The sequence below is a fragment of the Zalophus californianus genome, chromosome 3 (assembly GCF_009762305.2).
Source record: "Zalophus californianus isolate mZalCal1 chromosome 3, mZalCal1.pri.v2, whole genome shotgun sequence".
Classification (NCBI taxonomy): domain Eukaryota; kingdom Metazoa; phylum Chordata; class Mammalia; order Carnivora; family Otariidae; genus Zalophus; species Zalophus californianus.
The window spans coordinates 276,080-301,913 of NC_045597.1; the positions used below are offsets into that span (position 1 = coordinate 276,080).

The following is a 25,834-nucleotide window of genomic DNA, read 5'->3' on the forward strand; positions in this document are numbered from 1 at the left end:
TTTAAAGGTTTTACTTATTTATTTGAGAGAGAGAGTACAAACAGGGGGAGCGGCAGGGAGAGGGAGAAGCAGGCTTCCTGCTGAGCAGGGAGCCTGTCGCTGGATTCAATCCCAGGACCCTGGGATCATGACCTGAGCCAAAGGCAGATGCTTAACAACTGAGCCACCCAGGCGCCCCTGGAGCAATACTCTTATTGGCTGGCTAACGGCCCCACTCCTGACAGCATGTTTGGCTGACCATCTCTGTAGCTCTTTGGAGTTCAGAGTACCCAGGCTGCCACTCCAGTCTTGCTGCTCAATATAATAATAGCACCTGGCTTGCTTCAGATGGTTAAACATCACCACTTGGCCTTTATTGTGTCACTATCTGATCATCACTCCTGTCAGCAAGCCCAGCGCGATCTGTAACAGCATCTGTACCCTCAGCCCAGTCCTGCAATGGCCAGCTACTGCAGAGACTCTCGCCTGTACGTTCCTCATCACTTTTGCAAATGAAGCGTCCTCTGGACTTTCCAGGAAACCTAGTTGGCAACTAGGTTTCCCGGTCGTGGGAGTATATTTACTCCCCTGTGCCACTTCTCTGAGCATTCTGATGCTTTTCTCTGCCACAACTACTTGGCTTTTCCACTTAGTGTGGGATATCACTTTTTATGAGCTTCCAAAGGCCATGCTAGTGGCATGGGGTTCTTGCCAATGTGCCAAATCCTGTATCATGACTGAATGATCCCATATCGGTAAACTCTAACCTGATCTACCTTTTTGTTCTTCCTGGCCATATCCAACATTCTCTGGATCTGGTTCTGTGCTTCTTCTCCCAACCCTTTGGGCACATGTTCCCTTGGTTGTGAGGCTTCTTTGCAGATAGGACCTTCTTCCTTTGTCCGATCTGGCACTTCTCCAGCAGGTGTGGTGGGGGAGTGGAGCTAGAGGCTGACCACTGGTGTGCTGTTGTCTTGCAGAGGTCTCTGCAATCATCATCAAACACAGAGAGAGCATTTGTCTTTAACAGGGAGAAGTGGGACGACTCTTCAGTTCCAGAAGATTTAGGGAAATCTGGGATTCAAGATTTTGAGTACACTAATCTAGATGACCCTCTCCCAAGCCTCAGTGCCGCCCTTCTCCCCCAGTGCCCCTGCCCTGTCCCACTCTATTCCCCTGCTTGGCTCCCCCTCATCCGTCCCAGCTGGCTGCCTTCTATCCTGGACCCCTAGCCCCACTGGGTCCCCTAACCCACGCCCGCACTGGGTTCCCCCATCCCTCCTGGTTCCCAGGCCTCCACCTCCTTCTCGACCTCCTCGCTCCTCGCCTCCTCCTGCCTCCCCGCCCAGTCCCCCTCCTCCTTTCCCCTCTACCGGTTCCCCGCACCCTGTTCCCCATCCCCCTCCCGGCTCCCCCAATCCCTCGAAGCCCCGCCCTCGCCGGTTCCTCCCATCCACTTGCCAGGTTCCCTCCAGCCCTCGCCCCCTCCACCCTGGCCCCCCATGCCCCCTCCAAGTTCCCCCTATCCCTCGCCCCCCCAGCAGGTTCCCCCCTCTCCCGGTTCCCCCCTCCTCTCGCCTCCCCGCATGGTTCCTCCCCATTCCGCGCCCCCACAACCGCCGGGTCCCTTCTGAGCCCTCCCCTGAGACCGACTCCTCTCCTCTCCGAGTCTCCGCCAATGTGGAGCTGGAGCTGTTTTGCGGGCGGAGCCGTCTCGCTCCCGCCTCCTAGACCTCAGCCAATGGGCAGTTGTGGTCGCTCGGGGGCGGAACTGTCATGCCCCGCCTCTCTGTGGCCGCGACCAATGGCGAGCTGGGCAGGCCAGTGGGCGGAGCCGGGCGGCGGTGGCGCCGCGGACCCGGCGCGCACGGGGTCTGGCGCAGAGCGCTGGGACTGCGCGGCTGCTCGGGCTCCGGCTGCTCAGCGGGGCTCGGCGCGCAGATTCTGGCGAGGTCCGCGGGCTTCCGGGCGGGCGACCCAGCATGGCGGTGGAGGAAGAGGGGCTCCGGGTCTTCCAGAGCGTGAAGATCAAGATCGGTGAGCGCCGTGCGTCCCCTCCCCCCGAGGACAGGCCGGGCTGCGGCGGGCGCGGTCCGGGGGGTGGGGGGCAGTGCGGTGCAGGACGCGGGTCCAGTCCCCGCTGGGAGCGCGCGCCAGTGGGAGCCTGGGTGCGTGCGTTCCCGGGGGCTGATCCGCCGACCTCAGGTTCCGCATCACCCCTCAGCTGCTTCACCCAGAAACTTCCTTCCACCCGTTCCTCCAGGGGCGTGGGCCCGGGTCTGGCTGCGGGCTGGTGCGGGTGCGCGCGTCCGTGTGGGCGGATGTGTGTGCGTGTGTTCGTGGGTGTGTGTGCGCGTGCACCGGTCCGAGTGTGGATGTGTGGAGTGCGCCTGGCTCGGGGCTGTCTCGGGCTGGGAGACGGGGAGCCGCCCCCAGCCCCCCCTCCATTGAGAACTGGCTGGAGGAGCTTTGGGCCACCAGCGCCTGCCATTCAGGCCGTGTCATTCCCACTGGGTCCAAGAGCTGGGGGAGGGAAATGAAATACAGATTCTGGAGTGGGCTGGAAGGCTATATCTGGACTTCCTGGGGTTATCTGGAGAGATTTGCTTTTTCCCAGTGCTGTTTTGTCTCGGGAGGGTGATGTGCAAGTTTTTTTCCCCTCCTAAAAACAAGATCCTTGCCTGGAGTGACTGTAACACATTGATGCCGTAAATGTGCCGGGTGACAGGACAGCTTAGGGTGGAGAGGGCTTCTGAAGACCCGCAGTGTCGCCCGTCCTCAGGGTCCTTCTTGCGTCTACATTCCCTTCTATTCCCATGTGAAAAGGGGCTGCTGGGAACCGAGCCAGGCACCCAGTGATTGAATGTCAGTTGTTGATGACATTTGATGCTGCCTGAGGAATTCCAGCTACCCCAAATCAGCGTGTTGTTTCCTGTCTGCTTTATTTTGGTTTATGGATCATCGCTGAGACACTGTTGATATTTGGCTGAGAAGCACTGTGGATTGGATGTAGCAGCTCTTCAGGCTTGAAGAGTCTGCCTGCAGAGGATTTCTCTTGTTTACTTGGTTGAAATCTGCTGTCACTTTCATACTGAGAGATTCAGCATTGCATGACGCTGAAGTGGGGGCAGGCAAACTGCCTCTACTAGGGTCCTTCAGCCAAGAGCCCTCACTCAGCACCTGGGTCCACTGAGCTGTGTGAGGGACATCACCCCGGAGGGTTTCAGATGCTTCCTTAATCAAGGGAGCAGGAGGGGCACCTTGGGGTGGGGTCTGGTTGTGGAGGAGTGTGCCAGGCTTTCCAGGTACAGCAGGCAGGAATGGGTCTGAGGACCTTGTGGTTCAGGCCCGGCACAGCCAGTCTCATACTGGACTCCAGCAGCGTTCTGGAACAGTGCTAGGTTGAGCAGAGAGGGTTGATTTCTTTCCAGAATGGCACAGTACATGAAGCAGGGGAGTGAGGAGACCCCTGGAGATGCAGGAGAGCAGCCCTACTAGCCTGCCAGTGTCTGTCCGTGGGTGGGTTCTGGATCTTGACAAGGAGGGGCCTGGTGTGGAAGGAAGAGGGTTTGAAGAGACTGCTTGGTGAGGCTTTCTGTGTTTTGTGTTCCACTTTAAACAAGGGAAAGAAACACCTCAGCTCAGCTTTGGAACAGTGCAGTGACTGACACATCTGCCATCTCCAACCCCATGTGGGGGTGGGTACTGTTGGAAGCTTTGGGGCCCCTCCCCACGTTTGAGGGATGTAGCATCGAGGACAGCACCACCTCCAACTCCCTGGATGTTTTTCCATCTCCAGGAAGCTCCTGTCTCTCTCTCCTCTCCGAGGGTCTTCATCCACAGTGCACAGTGCTGGGCTGCAAGAGGGAGGTATCTGTCTCACCTTCGTAGCTGGGAGTGGTCAGGGAGCAAGGGCCTACACAAAGCACAGGCAGGGCATCCTCGTGTTTGAGCACAGACATGGTGTAGGCTGTGCTTCGGAGTTCAAGCCTGGGCTGCAGGCCCTGAAGGCGGACTGGGTGGGCTGGTTTGGGGCTTAGTCTCATTTAACTCGAGGGACAGCATGTTAATAGAATGGGATGAGCATAGTTCTGAGCGTGGAAGGTGGTGTGCTGAGCTCTTGATTTCTTTCCTTAGTTGTCTCGTGTGGCCAGTCCTGGCTGTGATCTGCCTGAATGCCCTGGTCCTAAAGGCACAAGATGACGAGGAACACCATAGTTGATCTGGAAGAGGGGCAGACACGCATGAATCATACATACACATGGTCACATGCACACTCGCCTCTCCTTGTTCAGGGACACACTGGCCAGGCCATCCATTCATCTCTGAACCTTGTCTCCAGGCTAGCTGGCTGCATGCCTGTGTGCTCTTGGCTGGGTGGCTGACCCAGAGCAAGTGTCCTCCCCTTCCATAGCCTCATTTTTCCATTTGCGAAATGCAGGCAGTAATTGTCTGCTGCATCCGGTGGGGGCTTACAAGACGGTATTGTTCCAGCTTGCATTAATACCCACCCCCTCACTACCAGAAAGGGAGAGAAAGAAAAATTCTCCCTGAAGTTAAGCAGTAAGCAATATCACTACTCCTGTTGCTAAGAAAAAAGGCAGAACATTTTTGGGGGGTGAACAGTCTTTTAGGAGTTGGGACCTTGGCCCTTAGTTCTTAAATGGTTTTGGATTGTGTGGTGGTACTTGTCCCGTTGACGGGCTGAGGCTGGGGACAATGGGAAGAATCTCTCCCTCGTTTTCCTCTTGCCGTTTCTCTTGCCCGTCCACCTTTTGCAAAAGCCAAATCAGAGGGAGGCATTTTTACTGTAACTGTGTTTGAGTCCTTGTCTTGAAGAGCCTGTTGCTTTCCCCAATGAAATCTTGCAGTTATCTTGGGTAGTTCTTATGTACACTTAAAACTCTTAAACATTGTCTACCTTTGGTAACAGTTGTTAGTGTTTTTATACTAGCATCTCCTGTTGTGTAAGGCCAGATGCACTTCCTATGAAATGGTAACTTAGAGGAAGTGTGCTTTTCTGACTTTCCATGAGTCAGGGCCTTGGTGCTGGAGGGAAGCAGCTTGAAGACTGTGGGGGAGGAGTGTGCGGAGGACCCACAGCCAGAGCCCTCTGGCTGTGTTATTTTGGACATTTTGGACACAGGCATTGCGGTGTAGCTTTACTTCCCAGTGCTGTGTTCCTTTTCCATGATAGTTACCTCTGGTTTTTTTTAAAGTACCCTCTTACCTTGATAACTGTGTTCAGTTAAGAGCAATACACAAAAGTTTTTCTGTCAAGCTAAAAAATAAAATAAAATAAAACCCTAGGCTTGCACTCCAGAGTGAGAAAAGCCCTCTTGCTCTGCTAATGGTTTTCATCATCAGGCTTGAGGGCCCAGTTTGGTCTCCCTGGTGTGTGGGCGGGTATGCCCCGTGTGAGGCCGCACTCTGCCTGGTTCCTTGCCCCAGGCTTTCCTCTCTTCCCCGTTTCCTCCCGTCCTTCTGGGGTCCTCTTGTGTTCAGCTGGGCTCAGAGCACACTCTCATGTTCCTTCTCTGTAAGATTACAACCTGTCCCCCAAGAAGGTCGATGGCACATCAGAACTGACAGCCCCTCCCATTCAGCAAAACATGGCCCTGCAGGGTGTTGGTGCTGTGGGCCCAGGCAGGCCTGCCCCAGCCTCGCGCCCTCCCTCCAGCGAGTCACAAACACAGTGCCGCCAGAAGCAGGAGGTCCCCTGGGCAGGGAACAGAGTGAGGTGAGAGAGCAGGAAACGGTGGCTGACGGTCTCTGGCCTGCACCTCCCTTGGCCAGATGGCTGCTTTGGAGGGGTGTAGTGAAGAAGGCCCAGAGCGCAGGGGCTGAGAGCTTGGGGTTCTGGGTCAGCTCTGTTCGAAGTGGGATCTTTAACCAAGTTTCCTACATGGGAGGCAGTAGTGTGCTCATTGCGGGGCCCTAGAAGGGTCAGATGGTAAGATTATTGTGATAAGGTTGTGGGTGTAGTGTCTTCACAGGGCTAAGAAGACGTGGTTTTCCCAATCAGAGAAAACATTTTGTGAATATAAGGGAGTGATACCAGTGACATTGTGTTTGACAGCGAAAGAAGGGGAGGCCACACATGATTCTTGGCGTCAGGGATTTTATATTCTCTTGAGCTCTCTGATGCTAAAATTAACCTGGATATTCTATTAACCGAGCTCAGCCAGCTGCCTGTGCTATTTTTAACCCCTAAAGACTAGTGTGCAGATCTGCGCTATGGCTGGGGAGCAGCCGGGCTCAGGGGCCAAGGGTGATTTTAGTTTGTGGCCCCAGGTTTTACTTGGGAGGGGTGGGTTTGCTGTGCATGTGTGGCGTGGAGAGAGTTGCAGACTTTCGGGATCCAGTTTGTGTGTATTATCTCATTTTAATCTGTGTTCTCACAAGTCTGTGACATTGAAGTTGAGGAAGGGAGACCCCTATAACTTAATTTACTTGCCCAAAGTCACCTAGCCTGTAAGAGCAGAGCTGGGGTTTAAACTGATGCTGATGTTCTTGTTCTCTCCACTTACCGTGGTCTGTCTTTCTGTGTGATCATGGATTTGAACGGTGGGGGGTACAGTGCAGGGCTGGCAAAGACGGAAGTGGTGAGTTCTACGACCGGGAGGGAGCAGGACCACTGTTTCTTGGTGGACAGCCGGGGGCACTGGCCCTGTTGTCCTGAGACTTGTAGTCATTGGCCGGGGCCTGCCGGGGTGGAAGTTGGGGAGGCGAGGGATTGCGGAGATGGAGTCTTAAACAGAATACCGAAATCCAGAGATGATTTGTTAAGTAGGGTCACTGGCAACACATAGGTTTTGTAAAAAGGCATTGGGCAGGTGAGCAGAGCGTGGGTTCCCGTGGGTGGACTCTCAGGTGAGCAGAGCGTGGGTTCCTGTGGGTGGACTCTCAGGTGAGCAGAGCGTGGGTTCCTGTGGGTGGACTCGCTTGGTTGGAATATACAGCATTTGGTAGGATGTTTAGATTTGCTTCCCTGAAAGTAATGAGGCACCTGAGCGTATAAACACTCACACCTTCCTGAAGGTATCGGGGAATCGGAGCATCGGCATGTCATGTTTTCGTCATAGTTGTGTATTTGTTTAGAAAGGAGATGGATGTATTTGCTGGAAACAAGCAGAAGCGGTAGCTGCGAACGCCTGAAAATTGAGGTTTGCAAGTTGCCCTTGAAGGTGAGGCTTCGAGTGCACTTCCCGCTTCCTAGTGCCCCTGGAGGTGGATTCAGACTGTTGGAGGCACAGGCAGAGCCCCCCTGGCCAAGGGAGGGATAAGAGTCCCCGGGAGCTGGCCAAGGAGAGGGGGTGTGACTGACAGTACCTGGGATCCCAGATCCAAGACTGTGTTTCTCACTAATTCTGCAACTTCAGACAATCTTCTAAACCCTCCCTGCCTCGGTTTCTTTGTCGGTCAAAGCGGAGCATAAGACCTTTCTTGTGCAATTAATGAGCCCGTGTGAACAAAGGCACTTGCCCTGCTTCATTTTTCTAGGCAGGAGGTATTACTGCCTGGACAGTTTGAAGCTATTCTGTTAGTCGGGCGACAAAGTGGAGTTCCCGCTATAGCTAGATGCATCAGTTAAGAGAGGGCTGGACTTCACGTGTGTGTTTGCACGTAGGTAAGGTCAGGAAAGGTGTTGGGAGAAAGTGGCCCTGAACCTGCCATGAGTTTTTGAGAAGTGGGAGCCAGCTTGTGATGTAGATCTGCATGGATGCCTCTGGGGGGACAGCATGGTGGCTGGCATGGCTGGCATGGTCAGCGCCGTGTGTGGATGGTCCTCACGCCTCCAGGTGACCCTTGTGGGGACTTAATGTCCTGTCTTGCGGTGGTGGTTGCCCCTAGAAGTTCTGAGGCTTGAGAGCAGAGGGGAGATCACGGTGTTTGAGCAGGGAGTCCTCACTGATTGGTCTTCTGCATCCTGATGTTGGAGTGGGGGTCTGTATCTGCACAGTGAAGGAAGGGCTTATACCATGACCGACTAAGGGGGCTTTAACCAGCAGGTAGTAATGTATAGGAATGATCTGCGGCAGTCTGCTGTTAAATGAACACTAGCAAAAAGTAGACACCAAGTAAATGCCAATCGAAAGGGTGATTATACTATGGGGTTTCCACAGTGTGGAATATTATGCAGCTTTTAGAGGAATGAGTTAGAGCCCGGCCAGGCTGTGTGATATGCAGGAAGTTCCAAGGGGTATGACTAGAAAGAAGAACGAAACGCAGAAAAATCTACCTAAGTTCACCCCTTCAAGAATAGTAAAACACAGATACACACGTGCAGGTGTGGACATAAAGGGGCACACAAGCCTATCAGCTGGACTCGCTGGGGTGGGGAGTATGGAAGAGGAAAGCGAGTGAGAAAGAAAAGGTCTGCTTCAGAAAATCGAGGATGTTACTGTTAGGCGCGCGCGGGGAGTTGTGTATGTAGATAGGCATGTGAAGAGTTTAAAAATCACAACTTTAAAAATGGAAAGAATAACTTCCTGGAGAGAAAAGGCCCAGAAAGGCAAAATAATTTACCTAGATTGCTGACAGGTGTGGGAGAGTTGGGAGTGGGTCTGCGTTGGGGCCCAGAAACAGCGAACCAGATGCCGGGGCAAAGGGGGGGCCGTGCGAGCGCAGTGCCCGGACTGGCTTGTGAGTGTCCGCGGGTCAGCTGCCACGTGCAGAGAACGGACGCAGGTGAAAGGGAATTTAAAGTCACATCATCCATAACAGATGGCCCAGGTCTTTTCTCTAAGTGTGAGGCAGTGTTCAGAATTAACACTTAACGTGTTCAGTCTTCAGTATAAGTGCAGGTCCCATGATCATCCTTAGAAATAAGGAGGTGAGTCCCTTATTCTTGGCCGCAGAGCAGGCTGGGGCACCGGAAGTGGTTCTCACACAAGGTTTGTTAGGTCAAACTCAAGGGTCACCTGGGCTTCAGCATGTGGGAAGCTTTTGGTTTGAGTGTGTATTTTGTCTTTGCTGGAAGTTGTGGATCATCAAGCTGACAGTGGGATCAAAGATAGTGATTCCTTGTTTGACGAGTGTCTGAAAGAGTGAGGCGTGTTTCTGCCCATAGGGCTGGACTCCCTGGGGCTGTAGCTCTGTCCATTCTGAAATTTAGCATTGCTGGTTTCAGTTTTCTTTTTTTTAGAGAGAGAGAGTTGGTGAGTGCATGCACCAGTGCTTGTGGGCAGGGAGGGGCAGAGCCAGAGGGAGGGAGAGAAGCAGGCTCCCTGCCCAGTGAGGAGCCCGACCTGGGACTTGATCTCACGACCCTGAGATCATGACCTAAACCTAAATCAAGAGTCAGACGCTTAACTGAGACACCAAGGTGCCCCTGGTGTCAGTTTTCCAGTAAGTTTAAACCCCTCTCTGGGGACAGCCGCATCCTGATACAGTTGGTAAATTCTGCATCTCTCATCTGAGCTACACATGGTGCATCTCACACATCTGAACCACACATGGTACATCTCTCATTTGAGCCACACATGGTGCATCTCACACATGAGCTACACGTGGTGCATCTCACACATGAGCCACACGTGGTGCATCTCACATATCTGAACCACATGTGGTGCATCTCTCGTCTGAACCACACATGGTACATCTCTCATTTGAGCCACACGTGGTGCATCTCACACATCTGAACCACACATGGTGCATCTCTCATCTGAACCACATTGTGAGGGGCAGCACACTCATCTGAGGGCTGGAAGAAGGCTGAAGGTTGTGCTCAAGGTACACAGTAAAACAGAACTTTTTCTAGAAACAGAACAGTACCCTTCACTCCTAAGTCTGTCGAGGAATGACTCTCATGCCTGTTTTTTCCTCTTTACATTGTTTCTGTTCCTGTTATCTGAATGATTTCCAAAATGTGAAGCCTTATTCTGTCATGGCCCCCAATTGCCAGTGGGATAAAACCCAAAGGTAAACAAAGTGACCAAATCTTTCTTAGACTCAGGGGTGACTCAGCCTGGAAACCCGTGGCCAGTGGTGCTCTCCTCTCAGGCTGGCTAGCCCCCTGCTCATCATCCGCAACACGTTCTGCTCAGCAGCTGCAGGTGCCTTCGGTGGCTCCTTCCACACCAGGAGCAGGACCCAGTCACCAGGCTTTTCCTGAGAACCATCTTCCTCCTTTCTCAGTCTCTAGGGCTGGCAGTCTCCTGGGATGGAGCTCTGGCTTCTCGATTCTTCAGGACATTTAACAGAGTTGAGAGTGCTAATTATCTGTGTATTTCTTTCTGGAGCTTTGTTTTTGGACTCCACAGTTTTCTAAGTTACAATGTGGGTCCAGTTAGGTGTGATCTTCGTGTGAGCCAGTTGTCTCATGCACCGGGTCAGGGCTGGTTCCTCCTTTGTCGTCTTGTACGTTCTAAGAGCCCATGTAGTGCTTGAGGACTGTCACGTGTGCCTCTAGATCTCTGCGGCTTTGTTGTGTGTTTCCTTTCTTTTAAGGAAAAAGATTCGTTTTCCTTTTTTAGCTCTTGTGGTTTCTGTTTTTGGTCCCGAATCCACTTCTGGGAGGTACAAGAACAGAAGGTTTGTTTGATTTTGTCCATTTTCACTCCACCAGATCAGTCACTGCTTAGGGAGTCATGCACACGCTGAGCAAAGCAGTGCACCTTCCTGTCTGGTCTTCTAATGATTCTGTGCAATGCACAGGACAGATATTTTAACTGGCCCCCACCTCTGAGGCTCAGAGAAGCTGGTGACTTTTCTAAAATCACACTGGTAAGAGAGCCTGTGGTTGCCCAAGTTGGCTTCTGATGGACTTACAGTGTCCAAAACCCAGCATAGGTTAGGGTTAGGGAGGAACTGCCTTCTTGGGTGTGTTATCAGATTACTTCCTCAGACAAGAGATAGCTGCCTCCCCACCCCTGCCTTTCTCCTCAGTGAACCCTTAAATGAGCATTTATGGGACTTAGCAGAGTGACCCCTTCGGATGAATGTGTGGATATCCAGGGGCTCAGAGCCTGCTGACCCACTTCCCAGCTGAGTGAGGTCTTGAGCTGTCTTGGAGCACCTGAGACCTGCTTCAGAAGGAGGGCTGCCCCACCTGTCTCCCGCCCTCTGGCTTCTGTCTGATCATCCCCTCCTCCTGGTCGGGTGGCCCCACTCCCCACCCGCCCTCCCCCTGGTGCCAACCTTACCTTATGCAGGGAAAGCGCTCTGGACAAGGCAGGCAGTGAAGGCGTGGCCTTGCGGCAGGTGGAAGATGGGTCGAGTGGGGCAATTAAACTCGGACGCTTCAGAGGGTATGTCAGCCCCAGGCCCCTAAGCCTCTGGGTACCTGCTTATTTTGGCCCAGCTAAACTGGGACTTTCCAAGGCTGGGGTCAGACTGAGATCCAGGAATACGAGTGGGTTCTGGAAAACCCATCAGTGTGAAGACCCTAGGGGACCTGACCAAGCCCACTACTTGTTTTGAGGTCTGGGGTGCGTGCTGTGACCTGCTGATTTTCCCATGGCCTTTGGGATGAGGGCCTGGCCGGGGAATTCCAGACCACTCAGGGCTGAGGCTGGCAAGCTCTGTCTGCTTAGAAGGCCCTGCTAGCCTGTCCTGGGGCTGACTGCCATGAATAGTTTAGTTTTTTTTTTTTTAAGATTTTATTTATTTATTTGACAGAGAGAGAGAGAAAGAGCACGAGCAAGGGGAGAGGCAGAGGGAGAGGGAGAAGCAGGCTTCCCGCGGAGCAGGGAGCCCGACGTGGGGCTGATCCCAGGACCCTGGGACCATGACCCGAGCCAAAGGCAGGCATTTAACCAGCTGAGCCACCCAGGCGCCCCTCATGAATAGTTAACTTAGGATCAAATAATTGGATATTTTATTAATTTATAGGGGTGAGTTTCAAGGGCAGTGAACTCTGCCTATATGATGTATACACGGAAAATACTTAGCACCAGCATGCAGTATGTCCCGGAGTTGGTCAGGCTTACAGAGGAGCCAAGTGTTCTTGAACTTTCCTCACGGCTGAATCCTGTAAGGCAGAGGGTTTAGTTGAGGGAGGCAGTCATCTGTCTGTACTTACGAGGCTGCCTCTTGTTGGGACATGGTTTTGTGTGTACACACACATGGGCACAGAATGTACACACACACACCACACACAAGTATGCACACACGCATACACATAGGCACACTATACATACACCGATGCACACGTGTACACACATACATGCACAGAATACACACGTGTATACATGCGGGCACACTGTACGCATGCACACACAGATGAACACAAAATTATACACCGATGCACACGTGTACACACACATGCACAGAACACACACGTGTATACACATGGGCACACTATATGCATGCACACACACAATGCATACACTGATGCACACATGTACACACACATGCACAGAACACGTATACATGCGGGCACACTATGTACGCATGCACACACAATACATGCAGTGATGCACACGTGTACACACACATACATGCACAGAATACACATGTGTGTACATGCGGGCACACTATATGCATGCACACAAACAATACACACACGTGTACACACACGCACAGAACACACACAGGCACACTATGTACAAATGCACACACATACACACACAGACTACATGCACCGATGCGCACGTGTACACATACATACATGCACAGAACACATGTGTATACATGTGGGCACACTATGTATGCACACACACACAGATGAACACACAGAATAATACACCGATGCACACGTATACACACACACATGCATAGAATACACACATGTATACACACGGGCACACTATGTACACATGCACACACACAGAATAATACACCGATGCACACGTGTACACACACATACATGCACAGAATACACAGATGTATACATGCGCGCACACTATGCATGCATACACACAGAATACATGCACCGATGCACACGTGTACATACACATGCACAGAACACACGTGTGTACATGCGGGCACACTATGCATGCACACACACAGATGAACACACAGAATAATACACCAATGCACCCGTGTACACACGCATGCACAGAATACACACGTGTATACATGCGGGCACACTATGTACGCATGCACACACAATACATGCACTGATGCACACGTGTACACACATGCACAGAATACACACGTGTATACACACGGGCACACCACACACATACATGCACAGAACACACAGATGAACACACGGGCACACACATGGGCACACATCGCTCATACACATACACACATGGGCCCTAGGGCCTGTCTCAGGGTAGAGGTGCGTGATGCTGTGTGCCCAGTGTGGTGGTAGGATGGAGACATAGGGAGGTTCACACCCCTTGTGACAACTCTTTCCCACTAGCTGAGATCCTTGGCATGGGGAGTACTGGCCATGCATAGTAGAGTGTGTGGCATTTAAGAGGAGTTCCTGTTTCTCAAGCACATCAATCTTTTTTCTTCTGCTTGATGTGGTGGAGGCTGCAGATACACTGCAGAGAGTCACATGGCCTCTGTGACCTGAACCCCAGGGGTCTGTGGCTGTGTTTTGGGGGCACCTGTAGTCTGAGAGCCTGCCCTGGAGTCTCGGTACTTGGGCACTTACCTTTCCACTTTCTATGATTTGAGAGCTTTTTCTGCAGTTGTTTTTGAGTTTTTAATTTTTTGTATTTGAATCAGAAGCCTTTCACTTTTCAGGCCCACAACCTGGGCCTTGCAGCTTTTTTCCCCATTTGTTTCTGGCCTGTTTGTCAATTGGCTGCCCTTGAGTGGGAGTTCCCCATCTTTGACCAGCTCCAGGGACTCTGGGCTGGGCTGTGCAACTCAGGAGGACACGGTGGAATGAGGATGAGGGATGTCACTTCGGGAAACGGGAGAAGGGGCCTGCTACCAGCATTGGTGCTAGATCTGCCTCGGTGAGCTGCGGCCCCGTGGAGCATCTGGCGGTGCCACGGGGAAGCAGTCCTTGGGCAGTTCTGTAGGTTTGGGTGAGAAGCTCCTTCTGTGTGTTAACTTGGGGCAGGCGCATACACGGGCTCTTGTGTCCTTCCAGGTGCATGGGGACAAACCCTGGAACTAAGCAGCTTGCTTGAGAGAATCCCCTCCCCCCCACCCCCCGAGTGGCAGCCAGTGGACGCACCTCTCTGGAAGAGGTGAGGCCTTGCCTGGGGTGATGATTTCCCATTTCCCTCCAAGCTGGGTCTGCTGCAGATGGTGACTCCTTGAGAAACCCTGGGAGGTGATGGTCAGAAGACCTTGCTTGGCTTCCTGAGCCCCCAGCTGGCTCCATCCATCTGGAATCTGCGGCATTCCTTTCTCTTTTCATCATTTCCTGCTCTGCACAGCTTGCGACAAGTATTTGGAGAAAGAGTTTCTCAGCATTTGGACCCAAGAATGTGTTTATGCATGTCCTGACTGGAAATAAAGGGTCACATGGAAAGAAAAAACCACTTGTCATTATGTTTTTGCTCAGTATCTTGATTTTCTCTTTGTTATTGTTTCATAAAGTGTTTTCCAGTGCTCTCTTCAGGGAACCCCTTTCCTGTCTTCTTGAGTCAAGGGAGCAGAGGGGGTGGTCAGGAGGGAGCAGGAGGGGCAGGCTGAGTGTCTGGTCCCGGGAGTTAGACTCTTCTTGTTCACCCAGTCGTTATTCACTATGATTAGTAACAGTTTAATTCGGTGTTTCTCCTTCTTTTGGAACACGCCCCTGCCCGCCCAGCCTGCGCCAGCCTTCCTGTGGACAACTGTATGAGAATCGCTGGTTTTGTGAACGTAAGAATGTTGACTTTAAATAGTAGGATGTATGTGTTGATTTTCAGTAGAGAGGGTCAGCTGACAAGCCAGCTTGAGCACACAGGTTTCAGCAGCTCTTGCCTCATACTCCAGAAGCTCATTCAGAATTCCCTCTTGCCATGGCCTCAAAGTGGTGATGGTGTTGTTTTCAAATAAAATATTTCAGAATTCTTTGGAAAATCTGCCGTGCATCGAATCTGGGCGGCATTGTGGGGCGTGGGAGTATGTGTTGAGTCTCCGTGTTGGGATGGGGGTAGGCCAGGAGGAGTGGCATCCACAAGTAGGGTAAGACAGATGACTTTTTGGGTCACCACAAGGCAATGGCAAGAACTTTGAGTTTGACTTGATGTGTTAATCCCAAATGCTAGCTGGGGAGAAGTTTTCAGAGGATTTTCTCCTGCTGTCAAGCGCTCGCAGGTTGCTTAGGCGGTGATTCTGTGTCACATGGTTCGACTATTGACCGAAGTCAGCCCACGGGGGGCCTGATGTTTCTGATTGTTTCCCGCTAGTTGGATGCCACCATCAAATGCTTTGTACAGGGCACCTGGGTGGCTCAGTCGTTAAGCGTCTGCCTTCGGCTCGGGTCATAGTCCCAGACTCCTGGGGTCGAGCCCCGCATCGGGCTCCCTGATCCACGGGAAGCCTGCTTCTCCCTCTCCCACTCCCCCTGCTTGTGTTCCCTCTCTCGCTGTGTCTCTCTCTGTCAAATAAGTAAAAAATCTTTAAAAAAACAGTGCTTCATACAGGGCTGTGGAGCCATGTAAACTGGGTATTCCACAGCACACAAAGAAAATGGACCGAAGGCTAAATAAGACATAGTCTCGTATTTATGGGAATAATAATAACGGGAATTTTCAGGTCCCGTGGAGGCAAGTTTTCCTTTGTGCTGAGAAGACTGGGACGGTCTGACCTCCTACTGCTGCCCCCCGAGGAGCAGAATGCCTCCGTGTGCACACGTACTTCCCAAACCTGCAGAACTCAGGTTTAATTATGCAGAGTGGTCCCCATCGTAAAGAAGAGCACTTAATTTTATCTTTAAAAATAAATTAAAAATCAGCTCCGTGTTTTATCTATTCTAGTGCAATTTCCCCCACCTTTAACAGCTCTGAAGAAGATTTGCTTCCCCTCCCTTGGCAGCAGGTGACAGTGGTCTGTCTTACAACAGAGGCTTCTTAGTGTGGACCAGACTTTGAGGTGGGGGGGTCTCTGGGACAGCGGAGCAGGGAGGGCTAGGGACTGGGAGGCCGGGCAGGATGCTCTTTTCTACATTGGTATTTACGTGTGTGCGTTTCGGGGTTGCAAATCTTCAGCTAAAAATCTTCAGCTAAAGTAGGGCCTGCAGGACTGGGGAGGGTGGCATGAAACAGCTGAGGCCCACAGGCAGCAGGTGGTACACAAACACGGTTTTGTTCCTGTGTGTCTTCTCCCTGTCCAGACCCCTCTGTAGTTTGCAGGACCCTTAGTGGGAGGGCGAGGGAGTGAGAGTAAGAAAGCAGTCATGCAAAATGCTTCAGAAACGAGGCTCCCGACTGGGGAGGTGTGGGGAGGGCAAGGCGCGCCCCTTTCTGGGAGAGCTTCCGGATCCTGGGGTTTCGCCAGAAATCTTGGCCTCGTGGCCGTGAGTGACAGCACAGTGGGAAGGCCTCAGCACTGTCTCTCTGGGCCCCAGCCCCCCAGCTTCCTGGGTTTTTGCTCAGCACTACTCAAGTCCTCGATCCTGTGAACAGAGTGGAAAACCAGAGGAGAGAGGAGCCCTGTGAGTTTTTCTTAGACTGGTCTTGGGCGACTCATGAACCTTGCTCCTTCCTTGAGAGAGCAGGACTGGCCCTGTGGACAGGTGCACCACCGTCTTCACACCCAGCTCTGTGAGACCCATCCTAGGCTCATGCACATCTGGTCCCAGCCCGTGCTGGTCACCTGGGAGTGAGTGTGTCCAGATACACAACTTTCCTTTCATGCCATGGTTTTAAACCAGGGCAGTTGTACACCCCAGGGGACATTTGGCCATGTTTGGGGATGTTTTTGTTCGTCACAACTGGGAGAGGGAGGGTGGCCCCCACAGCTCAGCATCTGACAGCACAGGGTGCCCACCTCCAGAATGTCCACACTGGATGGGGAGAGATTAGGGCACCTTGAATGCCAAGGGTGTGTCTGACTAGCTCTCTTTGCTTCTCTCCTGGAATGTGGCCTTGAAGTGCTGTCAGTCGCATTTGGGGGCAGGGAGTAGACAGATCTCATGCTTGCCTCATGGAAAGACCCTCCCCGCCCCCCAGTGTGGACCAAACTGATACAGCCTGAGGGTCTGTGGTGTGGACAAGAAGGGTAGCACCCTGGAGCTGAGCTGGTGATATTCCTGGCTCTGCACCTTACCTGCCGTGTGAACTTTGGCAAGTCACTTAACCTCTCTGTGAAACGAGTAACAATAGGCTTCGTAGGGTTCCTAAGTGGGTTGGGTGGCATGGTGGCGATGTCCTGGGCCTGCCTGCGCCTTACCTATCTCGTCCAGCGCTTCCTCACTTTGAGGAGGGCCCGAGGCATCACAGGGCTGGGATGGGCAACCAACAGTATTTTCATGACCTATTGAAAGCAGGACTGCTGGCCAGATTCCTCAAGAGGATGTGGCTATGTGGATGGGAAGGGCCGGGCTGGGAGGGGCTGGGAGAGTTGGTGGCAGGCACCTGGGGTCTGGCCCCCATGCTTCTGGCTGGGTGGGCTCACCTGCATTACCTGTCCCCCTAGCCCATGGGGCCGGCTCACCCCATCAGGCTGGGGGCGCCCAGGGACTTCTCCAGCTCCACTGCAGGCTGCTTCCGAGCCTGTCTGTTCTCTTCATGGAGGGTATCCCTGTTTCTTCCTTAAGCATGCTGCCTGTGACTTAAAAGTAAAATATTAACCAAGAAGTATAATCTCACATTTATGTGTATCTAGTTTTGCAGGGATAGTTGCGCCTGTAGGCTGTGTTTTCCCTTGGGATGCAGTAGAAGTAGGAAATAGGAGGTATTCGTGAGTTCTCGGCTAGTTATAAAGCATTTAGTGCAGTTAAAAAAATTCCTACAAGGCTGCGTGTGTTATGGAAGAAGCTGTGAAAACAGCGGACCACGCTGGCCCCCTAGATGCTATGGTGACAATTCAAGTTTTTTGGCATGTTGTTTTGAATTCTGTAGCTTTTTTCTGGATCATTTCGTGGTTTTATCTCAGTGGCACAGGCCCTGATGGTGGGAAGTGGTATTAATGAATCAGTTAACTATTTTGGAAACTGTAGGAAGTTATCTTGTGATGAGCCTGCACTTAGAGTGTGCAGGCGCCCCGCCCCCCCCCTTGAAAAACAAGTGTTGTTTTTGTGTGCTGAGCAGGCTCCCATGATCACAGTGGGGGTCTGATGGCTCCAGTCCCCACTGTCATTCTCATGACATGGGTGCTTGTCACTGAGGCCTTACATTCATGTGCTGACCCTGACCAGGAGAGACACCCAGGAAAACTGACTTCTCTTGCAGTTAGACAAGATGCAAATGCTGGGTCGCTGGACACAGTTGCAGGTGACCCACCAGCAAGGGAGGCCCTTGTGGGCTGGAGGTGTTCTGTGCCTCCTGAGGCATGACCTCTGCATGCGGGACCGGGTGGTTTCTGCACACAGACACTGGCGCAGCGGGAGGAGCCCACCACTTGAGCTGACTTCTTCCCGCCCCAGGATTAACTGGGAGTTTTGGATAATTTCATTGGTGATTTATAGAGTCTGCCTTCTCTCTGCATTTGGAAATGGGGCTGCTGAGGGGTCAACACCAAACAAGTTTTGGAGGGAGTGTTTACGTACTCCTAAGTTTATACTAAAAACCTGCCAGCATTTTATTAACGGAGAAGAGTAAACAAAGATTAGTGAAGAATGAAGAAAAGCAAGTTGCTTTTATAAGTAAAATTAAATGCATGATAATGTTTCACTCATTTTGGCTTGTGCAGTTTATTTATTTATTTTAAGGATTTTATTTACTTGACAGAGAGAGACACAGCGAGAGAGGGAACACAAGCAGGGGGAGTGGGAGAGGGAGAAGCAGGCTTCCCGCTGAGCAGGGAGCCCGATGCGGGGCTCCATCCCAGGGCCTTGGGATCATGACCTGAGCCGAAGGCAGACGCTTAACGACTGAGCCACCCAGTTTATGGTTTGTATGGTTTAAAGACTAGCTTGTATGGTTTAAAGACTAGCTAAAAATAAGGTGTTATTTTTTCAGAGGTAGAATGAGGGTCCTGACCCATTTTGTACCATGTAGCCCCGGGGCCCTGTGTGATGAGCTGATGGCTGTTAATAGTCTGCCCTCCCCCCTCTCCTCACCCCTACGTGGGCAAGGCCCAGATGACCCAGTGTCCTTCGCAGGCTGGTTAGGACTTGAGTCTAATAAAGGAAACCCCAGGAAATCCAGAATAGGGAGCTAGCACAATGACGGGAGGAAATCATTTGCGGTTTGGCTTTCTGATAGCGCCGTGCAGGCTCCCGCACACGTCTGCATTGCACACGCTTGATAACGGTTTGTGGAGTAAATTGTGCAAATCTCTAATAGAAACTGTTTCACAATCTTGAAATGCAGGTGACAAAGTTCACCAGTCTGGTTTCCTCATTAATACTTTCCTTCAGCAGTCTAAGGCAGCTTGGTTCCCCGGGTGGGCTTAGCAGGGACCCCTTTCGATTCAGGTATCACCACTCTGCAGCCATGGGCCATTAAGCTGAGTGACCCCGTGACCTGCCCAGAGGGTGCATGGGGCTCTGGGGGGCCCTGGGCTGCACCTGTTGGCTTAGGTGTGCCAGGCTGGATCCCTGGCAGGGGGCGACCTCTGCACCCCAGGTGCCACCCATGAGCCCCTCCTTGAGCAAGCTCTGCCCGGGAGAGCAGAACAGGGAAAGCTGCCGCCTTTGGGGCCAGCATTGCTCACCTGCTCATTCGGGCTGTCCCAGGACCACCCTGAGCTCCTCCCCTGAGTCAGCAAAGGGCTCCCAGTGACTTTCTTTCAGCTCCTCCCCCCCCCCCCCCCCCCGAGGGTCCTGGCTCTCTCTCCATCTTAGTGCCCTCCCAGTCCCCTGCCCTGGGCCTTTGCGTGTCCCATCGCTCTCCCCACTCCCCACTGGGAGATGATCTCCTTCCCCCTGGGGTTCCTGTTTGAAATACTGGGCACTGGCTGCCGAGTCTGTGTGAGCTGGTTCAGCTCTGCTGCCTTTTGGGGGGAGGGGTCTGCTGGCCCCCCCGGAGGTGGGAGAAGAGGAGGCATGCCTATCACAATCTCCTCAGATTTTTCACCAGGGCTCTCCAAGTGGGGTCCTCATGCCAGCAGCATCACCTGGGGACTGGTTTCCTGTGTGGATGTTTGGGCCCCACCCCAGACCTACAGAATCAGGGACTCTGGGGCTGGGCCTGGAGACCCTTGTTTGCAGGGATTCCCATGCAGCCGAGGTTGAGGGCCCCTAGTCTTCACAGCAGAGCTGAGAGTCCAGCAGGGCCTCTTGGGCGGCCACACCTGTGGAAGGTGCTCCGGCTCTGGGGGAGAGGCCCTGACTTTCCCGGGTGGAGGTCCTACCAGGACCCCCTTCCGACTCCCTGGGACCTCTGCAGCAGCTCAGGGAAGGAGCTTTTCAGGAGCCCCTCTGGGGGCTGTGCTAACACCCGTTGGCATGGACAGTCTGTTTTGTTCCCACACTGGTCTGATGACACAGCGGCATGTCCCACGCAGACTGACTGCACAGGGTGCCCAGACTGAGGTGCGCGTGGGGTGCGGGCGGCCGGACTTGACAGAAGAGGACGGGGCCGTGCCGTGGACCCAACCCCACGAAGGGGCTTCTGTGATTTTTGCTTTTGTTTCTTCCACTAACACCCACATCCCATTCTTTAGAATTAAGGGGTAGGGTGAAATGTGCACCTCCCACAGCAGCAGGAACAAGGTATTTGACGTTGGTCATGTTCTGCTTTGAATTACTGTTGCTGTGCGTTGTTACTCCAGCCACAACTTGGGACCTGACGCGCCCCCAGAAGGACTGGTCTTGCTCAAATTACAACCCGGGAGAGCCCTAATTACTGACCTTGGATGGAGGTTTTACATCCTCTGCCGTTACAGTTGAGGTTTTTTGAACAGTTCATGTGGTTAGAGGCTATTTTGGAAAGGAAGGTTGTCACGAATGTCGCCGAAAATACTGAGCCTCTCCATGGGAGTTGTTGGGCGGCGGGCTTTTGTGTGGGGTGGGACGTGGTGCTTCTTTCCCGAGGTCACAGCTCACTTGTGGCATCAACAGTTTGCCGATCTGTACTGCAGTTTGAATTTTTTCGCCTGGGCATCCCTGAATGACAAGGTGCTGGCCCAGCATCTTTGCCAGGGCCTTGGGGTGGAAACTGGTGCAGCCTGCATCCAGGGTCAGTCCCACTGGCTGGTCTGGCTTTTAGGGTGATGCACAGTCCCCACACAAGCATGAACCAGGGTTCCACTTGTCGGTTTTCAGGGGGGTGTGTCCCTGTGCCATGAGGCTCTCTTCAGGCCCCTCAGGAGCCTGGGCTCCGTGGCCCGTGGACCGTGTCACCAGCTGTTCTGAGTGCAGGCTGATGCTGCCACCCTCACTGTCTGACGCACCGCCTCCTGGTGCGAGGATCTCAACACGGCCTGTGCAGGGGTTGCTGGGGCACCCCGACACCAGAGGAGAGTGCCCACCTATCTGTGTCCACCGCTTCTGCTCCCAGGGTCTCTGGTCTCCGAGGCTTCCAGCCACTGTTTGCTCTGTGTCTTTTCAATGCCATGTATGTGTTTACAAAAGGACACATTTTCACTGGAGAAGATCAGGGGGATATAGGAAAGCAAGGTTAGACTATGAAAAGTTATAATTCTACATCAGGTACCTTTTTTATGGATAACACCCCAGACACTTCCTTTCTGGGGACGAGACTGGACTGTCACTGTTGTGTGTGAGTGGCTAAGACACAGGTATGTTTATGGGGTACCTGCTGCCTGGGTGGTCCGAGTGCCAACATTCCATGTGGCCTAAAGCAGGTGCATGGGGCCCACCGCAGTCTCTGCTGTAGAAGCTGGAAAGAGATCGTCCACTGTGTTCAGGGATTTGAGGGCCTGGCTTTAGTTTCACGGGTAGGCGTACAAAACCTTGGTGCGGCATTACGAGGACAAGTTAAAGTCAGATGGCCTGGGGTTCGGTTTTAGCTTTGACGTTTGCTAGTTTTGTGCCTTGGGAGAAGGTTGACAGAAATGTCAGTTGGTTTTGTCATTGTCTTTTTGGGCTGTCGTTGGTTTGGGATTATGTGAACATGCGTGGGGCGTATCCCGTGCTGGAGGCAAGAGGAGGCTGTGAATGGGGCTCCTGGTGCTCGGGTGTGGTTCTGGTGTCGATGGAGAAGAACCAAGCGGAGCACTGTGATCGAGTTGGGGGCATGAAGTGAAGGAAGAAAAAGGTGCCTTAGAGCACCTGCTGTTTACATAACGCCTTTCTCAAGATGAGACCATGGCGCCAGAGGTTTTTGGCTTGACGTGGAGCCAGCCGAGCGTCCCATGACTGAGATGAAGCTCTAAGAACCCGTTTGTCAGCCCGGCTCCGTGCTGCCTCTTGTCTGACCTGACGAATTGATGGTTTCTCAGAAGTTTCCCTTGGGAAACTTGGATTTTGATCTCATTGAAAGTTGTAAGCAGATTGAGATGGGCGCTGCGTCCAGCTCCGGTGCTGGCCCTGCCCTGACTTCACAAACGCCATTTGCAGCCCGGCAGCCTCCTGCCCTCACTTCTGCTGGGAACCAGGGCATGTCTGGTTTGCTGCTGGCTCTTATTCTGCAGTCCCTCTCTGTGATAAACTGCCTATTCACTGCAACGATTTAGTGGAACCAGGTCTTCCTGGAAAGACCATGGTTTACTATGGGGACATTGAGGATGGTAATAAAGCTCAAGTGCAGTAGCTGTTGTCGTGGTTGGGGAATTGACACCCCTCTGTGGATTGCAGCCCCCAGAGTGCAGTGGTGTCTCGACAGACCAGCATCTCTGGGGCTCCTCTGTGCCCTTAGCTGGTGCACCAAGAAGGCTCTACGGTGGGGATGGTGACCGGTCCCCAGTCAGATGTTGCTGTAGCACCAAGAAGGCTCTACGGTGGGGACGGCGACCGGTCCCCGGTCAGATGGTAACTGCTGAAACTCTCATGTTGGGTGTGAGTAGGATTAAAAGCTTCGGAATGATCAGCACGGGTGTTTGCTCTGTGGGCATGCCAGGAACCACGCTAAGCATGCTCAGGCACTGTTATCCCCTGTTGTTGGTAGGGAAACTGAGGCTTAGCAAGAGGCTCATGTCCAGTCTGAGGTGACAGCCTGGGGGAGGGCAGGCATTTTGGCCGGGCGCGGGACCATCACTCTAAGTCTCTGTTTCAGGGAGGATCGTGCTTGGCTCCATTCTGGGAAGAGCATTGGTAGCGTGAGCCCCTCCACAGGCACTGAGGTTCATGCTGCCCTGCAGGGCCCTGCTCTCCTCTCATTCTGGTGGCTTGGAGCTTCTCGGGTGGGTTGGGATGTGGGGGGGTGGGCAGGACATACTGTAATGGGGGTGGAGTCCATGAGGGGCAGTTGCTGCCACAGGAACCTCCTGGAGAGGCTCTGGGCCGCCTGCGTGGCCACAGTAGGTGTCCGGGTCGGGGGTGGCCTGGTCCCTGCCCCGTGGGGGAGACTCGCACACTTTGCCAGGATGTGAGATGCAGACATTCCTAGAACAGTTTATGAGGGTGGAAAGTGAAACCCATGGAATTATAGCACAAAAAGGCCAGGCACAAGATGTCACATCTATGACCGTCAGTGTGAGAAAGACTGAACTGCAGGGCCCGAGGGGCTGTGCGGGTGCCCAGGCTTGTGCGGGATACTTCCTCCTTTCCCTGTGATTTAGATGTTCTGGGCAGTCGTTTACTATTCTAACACACAGCTTGCGTCCTCCTCTGTTTCTAATTCAGGCCACTCTCTGCCCCTGCATCTCCACCTGCCCTGACCGGGCTCTCTGCCTTCTGCCCTCGCGGCCGTCGTCCTGTTGCCTCTGCCGGGCCTGCCCTCTGCCTTCTTTGCTCTTCCGTCCCTGCCCCCCCGCCCCGTCCCCGGTCCCCCTGACCCTGGGCCCCCAGGGTCAGCCTCCTTCCTCAGTGTTCTGGCGGGGTCCAGCCTACCGAAGGCCTGGTGGCTCCAAGTACTTTTCATTTCTTAGTCGTAATGGGAGATGTTAAGATTGGGGGGTTTTCTAGGTATTAAACTTATTTTGATTCATGGAAAATTGTGAATTGGCCCTTCATTGAATAATAGGCAGAGTGCCTAGGCCAGCCAAAGCCTCAGATTTTAGTAGCTAAAAATAGGAGTGGTGGGTAAAGGGCATGTTGGCGGAGGGTAGAGTCTCAAGATGGGACCGGCAAGCGCCGCGGACCTCTGCGCTCCAGGCAGCTGACAGAGGAAGTGGGGCAGGTCCAGGTTTGGCTAGAGAGCTTTCTCTACAGTTTTGTTTTAATCGAGCAGCCATGTGTGTTAAGAGGGGATAGTTGAAGTTTAAATTACAGTAAATTAAAGACTAAATGTGGAAATTTCAGCATTGATTTATTACAATGTGAAGCTAGACTTCAAACCAGAAAAAATCATTCAGGTCAGAGGGCAAGGTGCCTGCTTTGTATATAAGTTAGCACGTGGAAACATGATTATAGCTTGGAGACTTGGGGCGCTGGGATGGCTCAGGCGGGTAAATATCCGACTCTTGGTTGCGGCTCAGGTCACGACCTCAGGGTCATGAGAGAGAGCATAAGTAGGCAGAGCGGCAGGCAGAGGGAGAGGGAGAAGCAGACCCCTTGCTGAGCAGAGAGCCTGATGCGGGCTCACGGGCTTGATCCCAAGACCCTGGGATCATGACCTGAGCAGAAGGCAGACACTTAACTGACTGAGGCACCCAGGCGCCACCCCCCTCCAGTTTTCTTTCTTTCTTCTTTTTTTTAAAGATTTTATTTATTTATTTGAAAGAGAGAGACACAGAGAGAGGGAACACAAGCAGGGGGAGTGGGAGAGGGAGAAGCAGGCTTCCCGTGAGATCAAGCCCTGCATCAGGCTCTGTGCTCAGCGGGGAGTCTGTTTAAGATTCTCTCTCCCTCTGCTCCTCCCTCTGCCTTCTCCAAAAAAAAAGTGTGTGTGTATATATATGTGTATAAATAAACTATTTCTTTAAAAAAAAACCAACTTGGAGACTAACAAAAGTGCTAGAATCACTAACTAAGGTGTTTACTGCATGTGTGTCATCTTTGGTTGCATAGCTGACTTCTTTAAAAATGTTAGGCAGGATGTTCTTAGGTTTCTAGTAGACAAAAAGTATCATAGAGAACACAGAAGGAGATCACAACATGTATGGGAGCCTAATTTATGATAAAGATGCATTTTAGTTCACTGAGGAAAAGGTGGTATAGTTAGTAAGTGGAGTTGGCTTAATTGGCTATCTGTCCTGAAAAAAATGACACCCAAACTCCCACCATACAAAACAAATTCCGAATGGATCGATGGTGACAACATGTAAAAATAGAATAAAATAACATTTTGGAGGCTGTAGTGAATAACCTGTGGAATGTGGGAGAACTTCCTAAGTGATCAGTAAACTAAAGGTTGAAGAGGAAAAGATGACGAGTTTGATTATGTAAGAGTTAAAAATTTGAGTGTGGCAGAAGACACCAGATAAATAGCGCACTGGAAGGAAGTATCTGGGCTCACGTTCATGACCCACCTGCTCAAGACCTGACCAGTGTGCTCCCACGGGACCTGGGCCTGGAAACCCCACGTGCACAGGTGTGTGTTGCGTGCTGGCGGTGCTTGGAGTGCACTTGGTGTGCACCCCCACCCCTGTGGGCAGCCCTGCTGTCATCCCCACTGGGGGGGCAGGAGCCGGAGCGTGGTACGGTGTAGGCGCCCGGGGCACCCGGGGCACCCGGCGGCAGCAGGTTGTTTTCAGACAGCAGTTTGGACCCATCCCTCCTGGTGCCCCCTGTGGACCCTGTGCCATTCCTGAAAAGGAAAGAGATAAATCCACAGGTAGTACCAAATTTATCATATGGCAAAGAGAAGAAGCTGGTTGCTTCTGTGAACAGTTTAGAACTGCC

The 25,834-nt window shown here is 52.6% G+C and overlaps 1 protein-coding gene across 2 annotated transcripts in view; it reads left to right on the top strand.

Moving 5' to 3' along the window:
* The first annotated feature begins 1,827 nt into the window (after positions 1–1,827).
* The window catches only part of RASA3 (RAS p21 protein activator 3), a 115,430-nt gene continuing 91,423 nt past the window's right edge, over positions 1,828–25,834 (top strand). For both annotated transcript variants that reach the window (XM_027589505.2, XM_027589506.2), the window contains exon 1: positions 1,828–2,016. In XM_027589505.2, the coding sequence (XP_027445306.1) occupies positions 1,962–2,016 (55 nt within the window). In that variant the 5' untranslated portion in view covers positions 1,828–1,961. The remainder of the gene's footprint in view (positions 2,017–25,834) is intronic.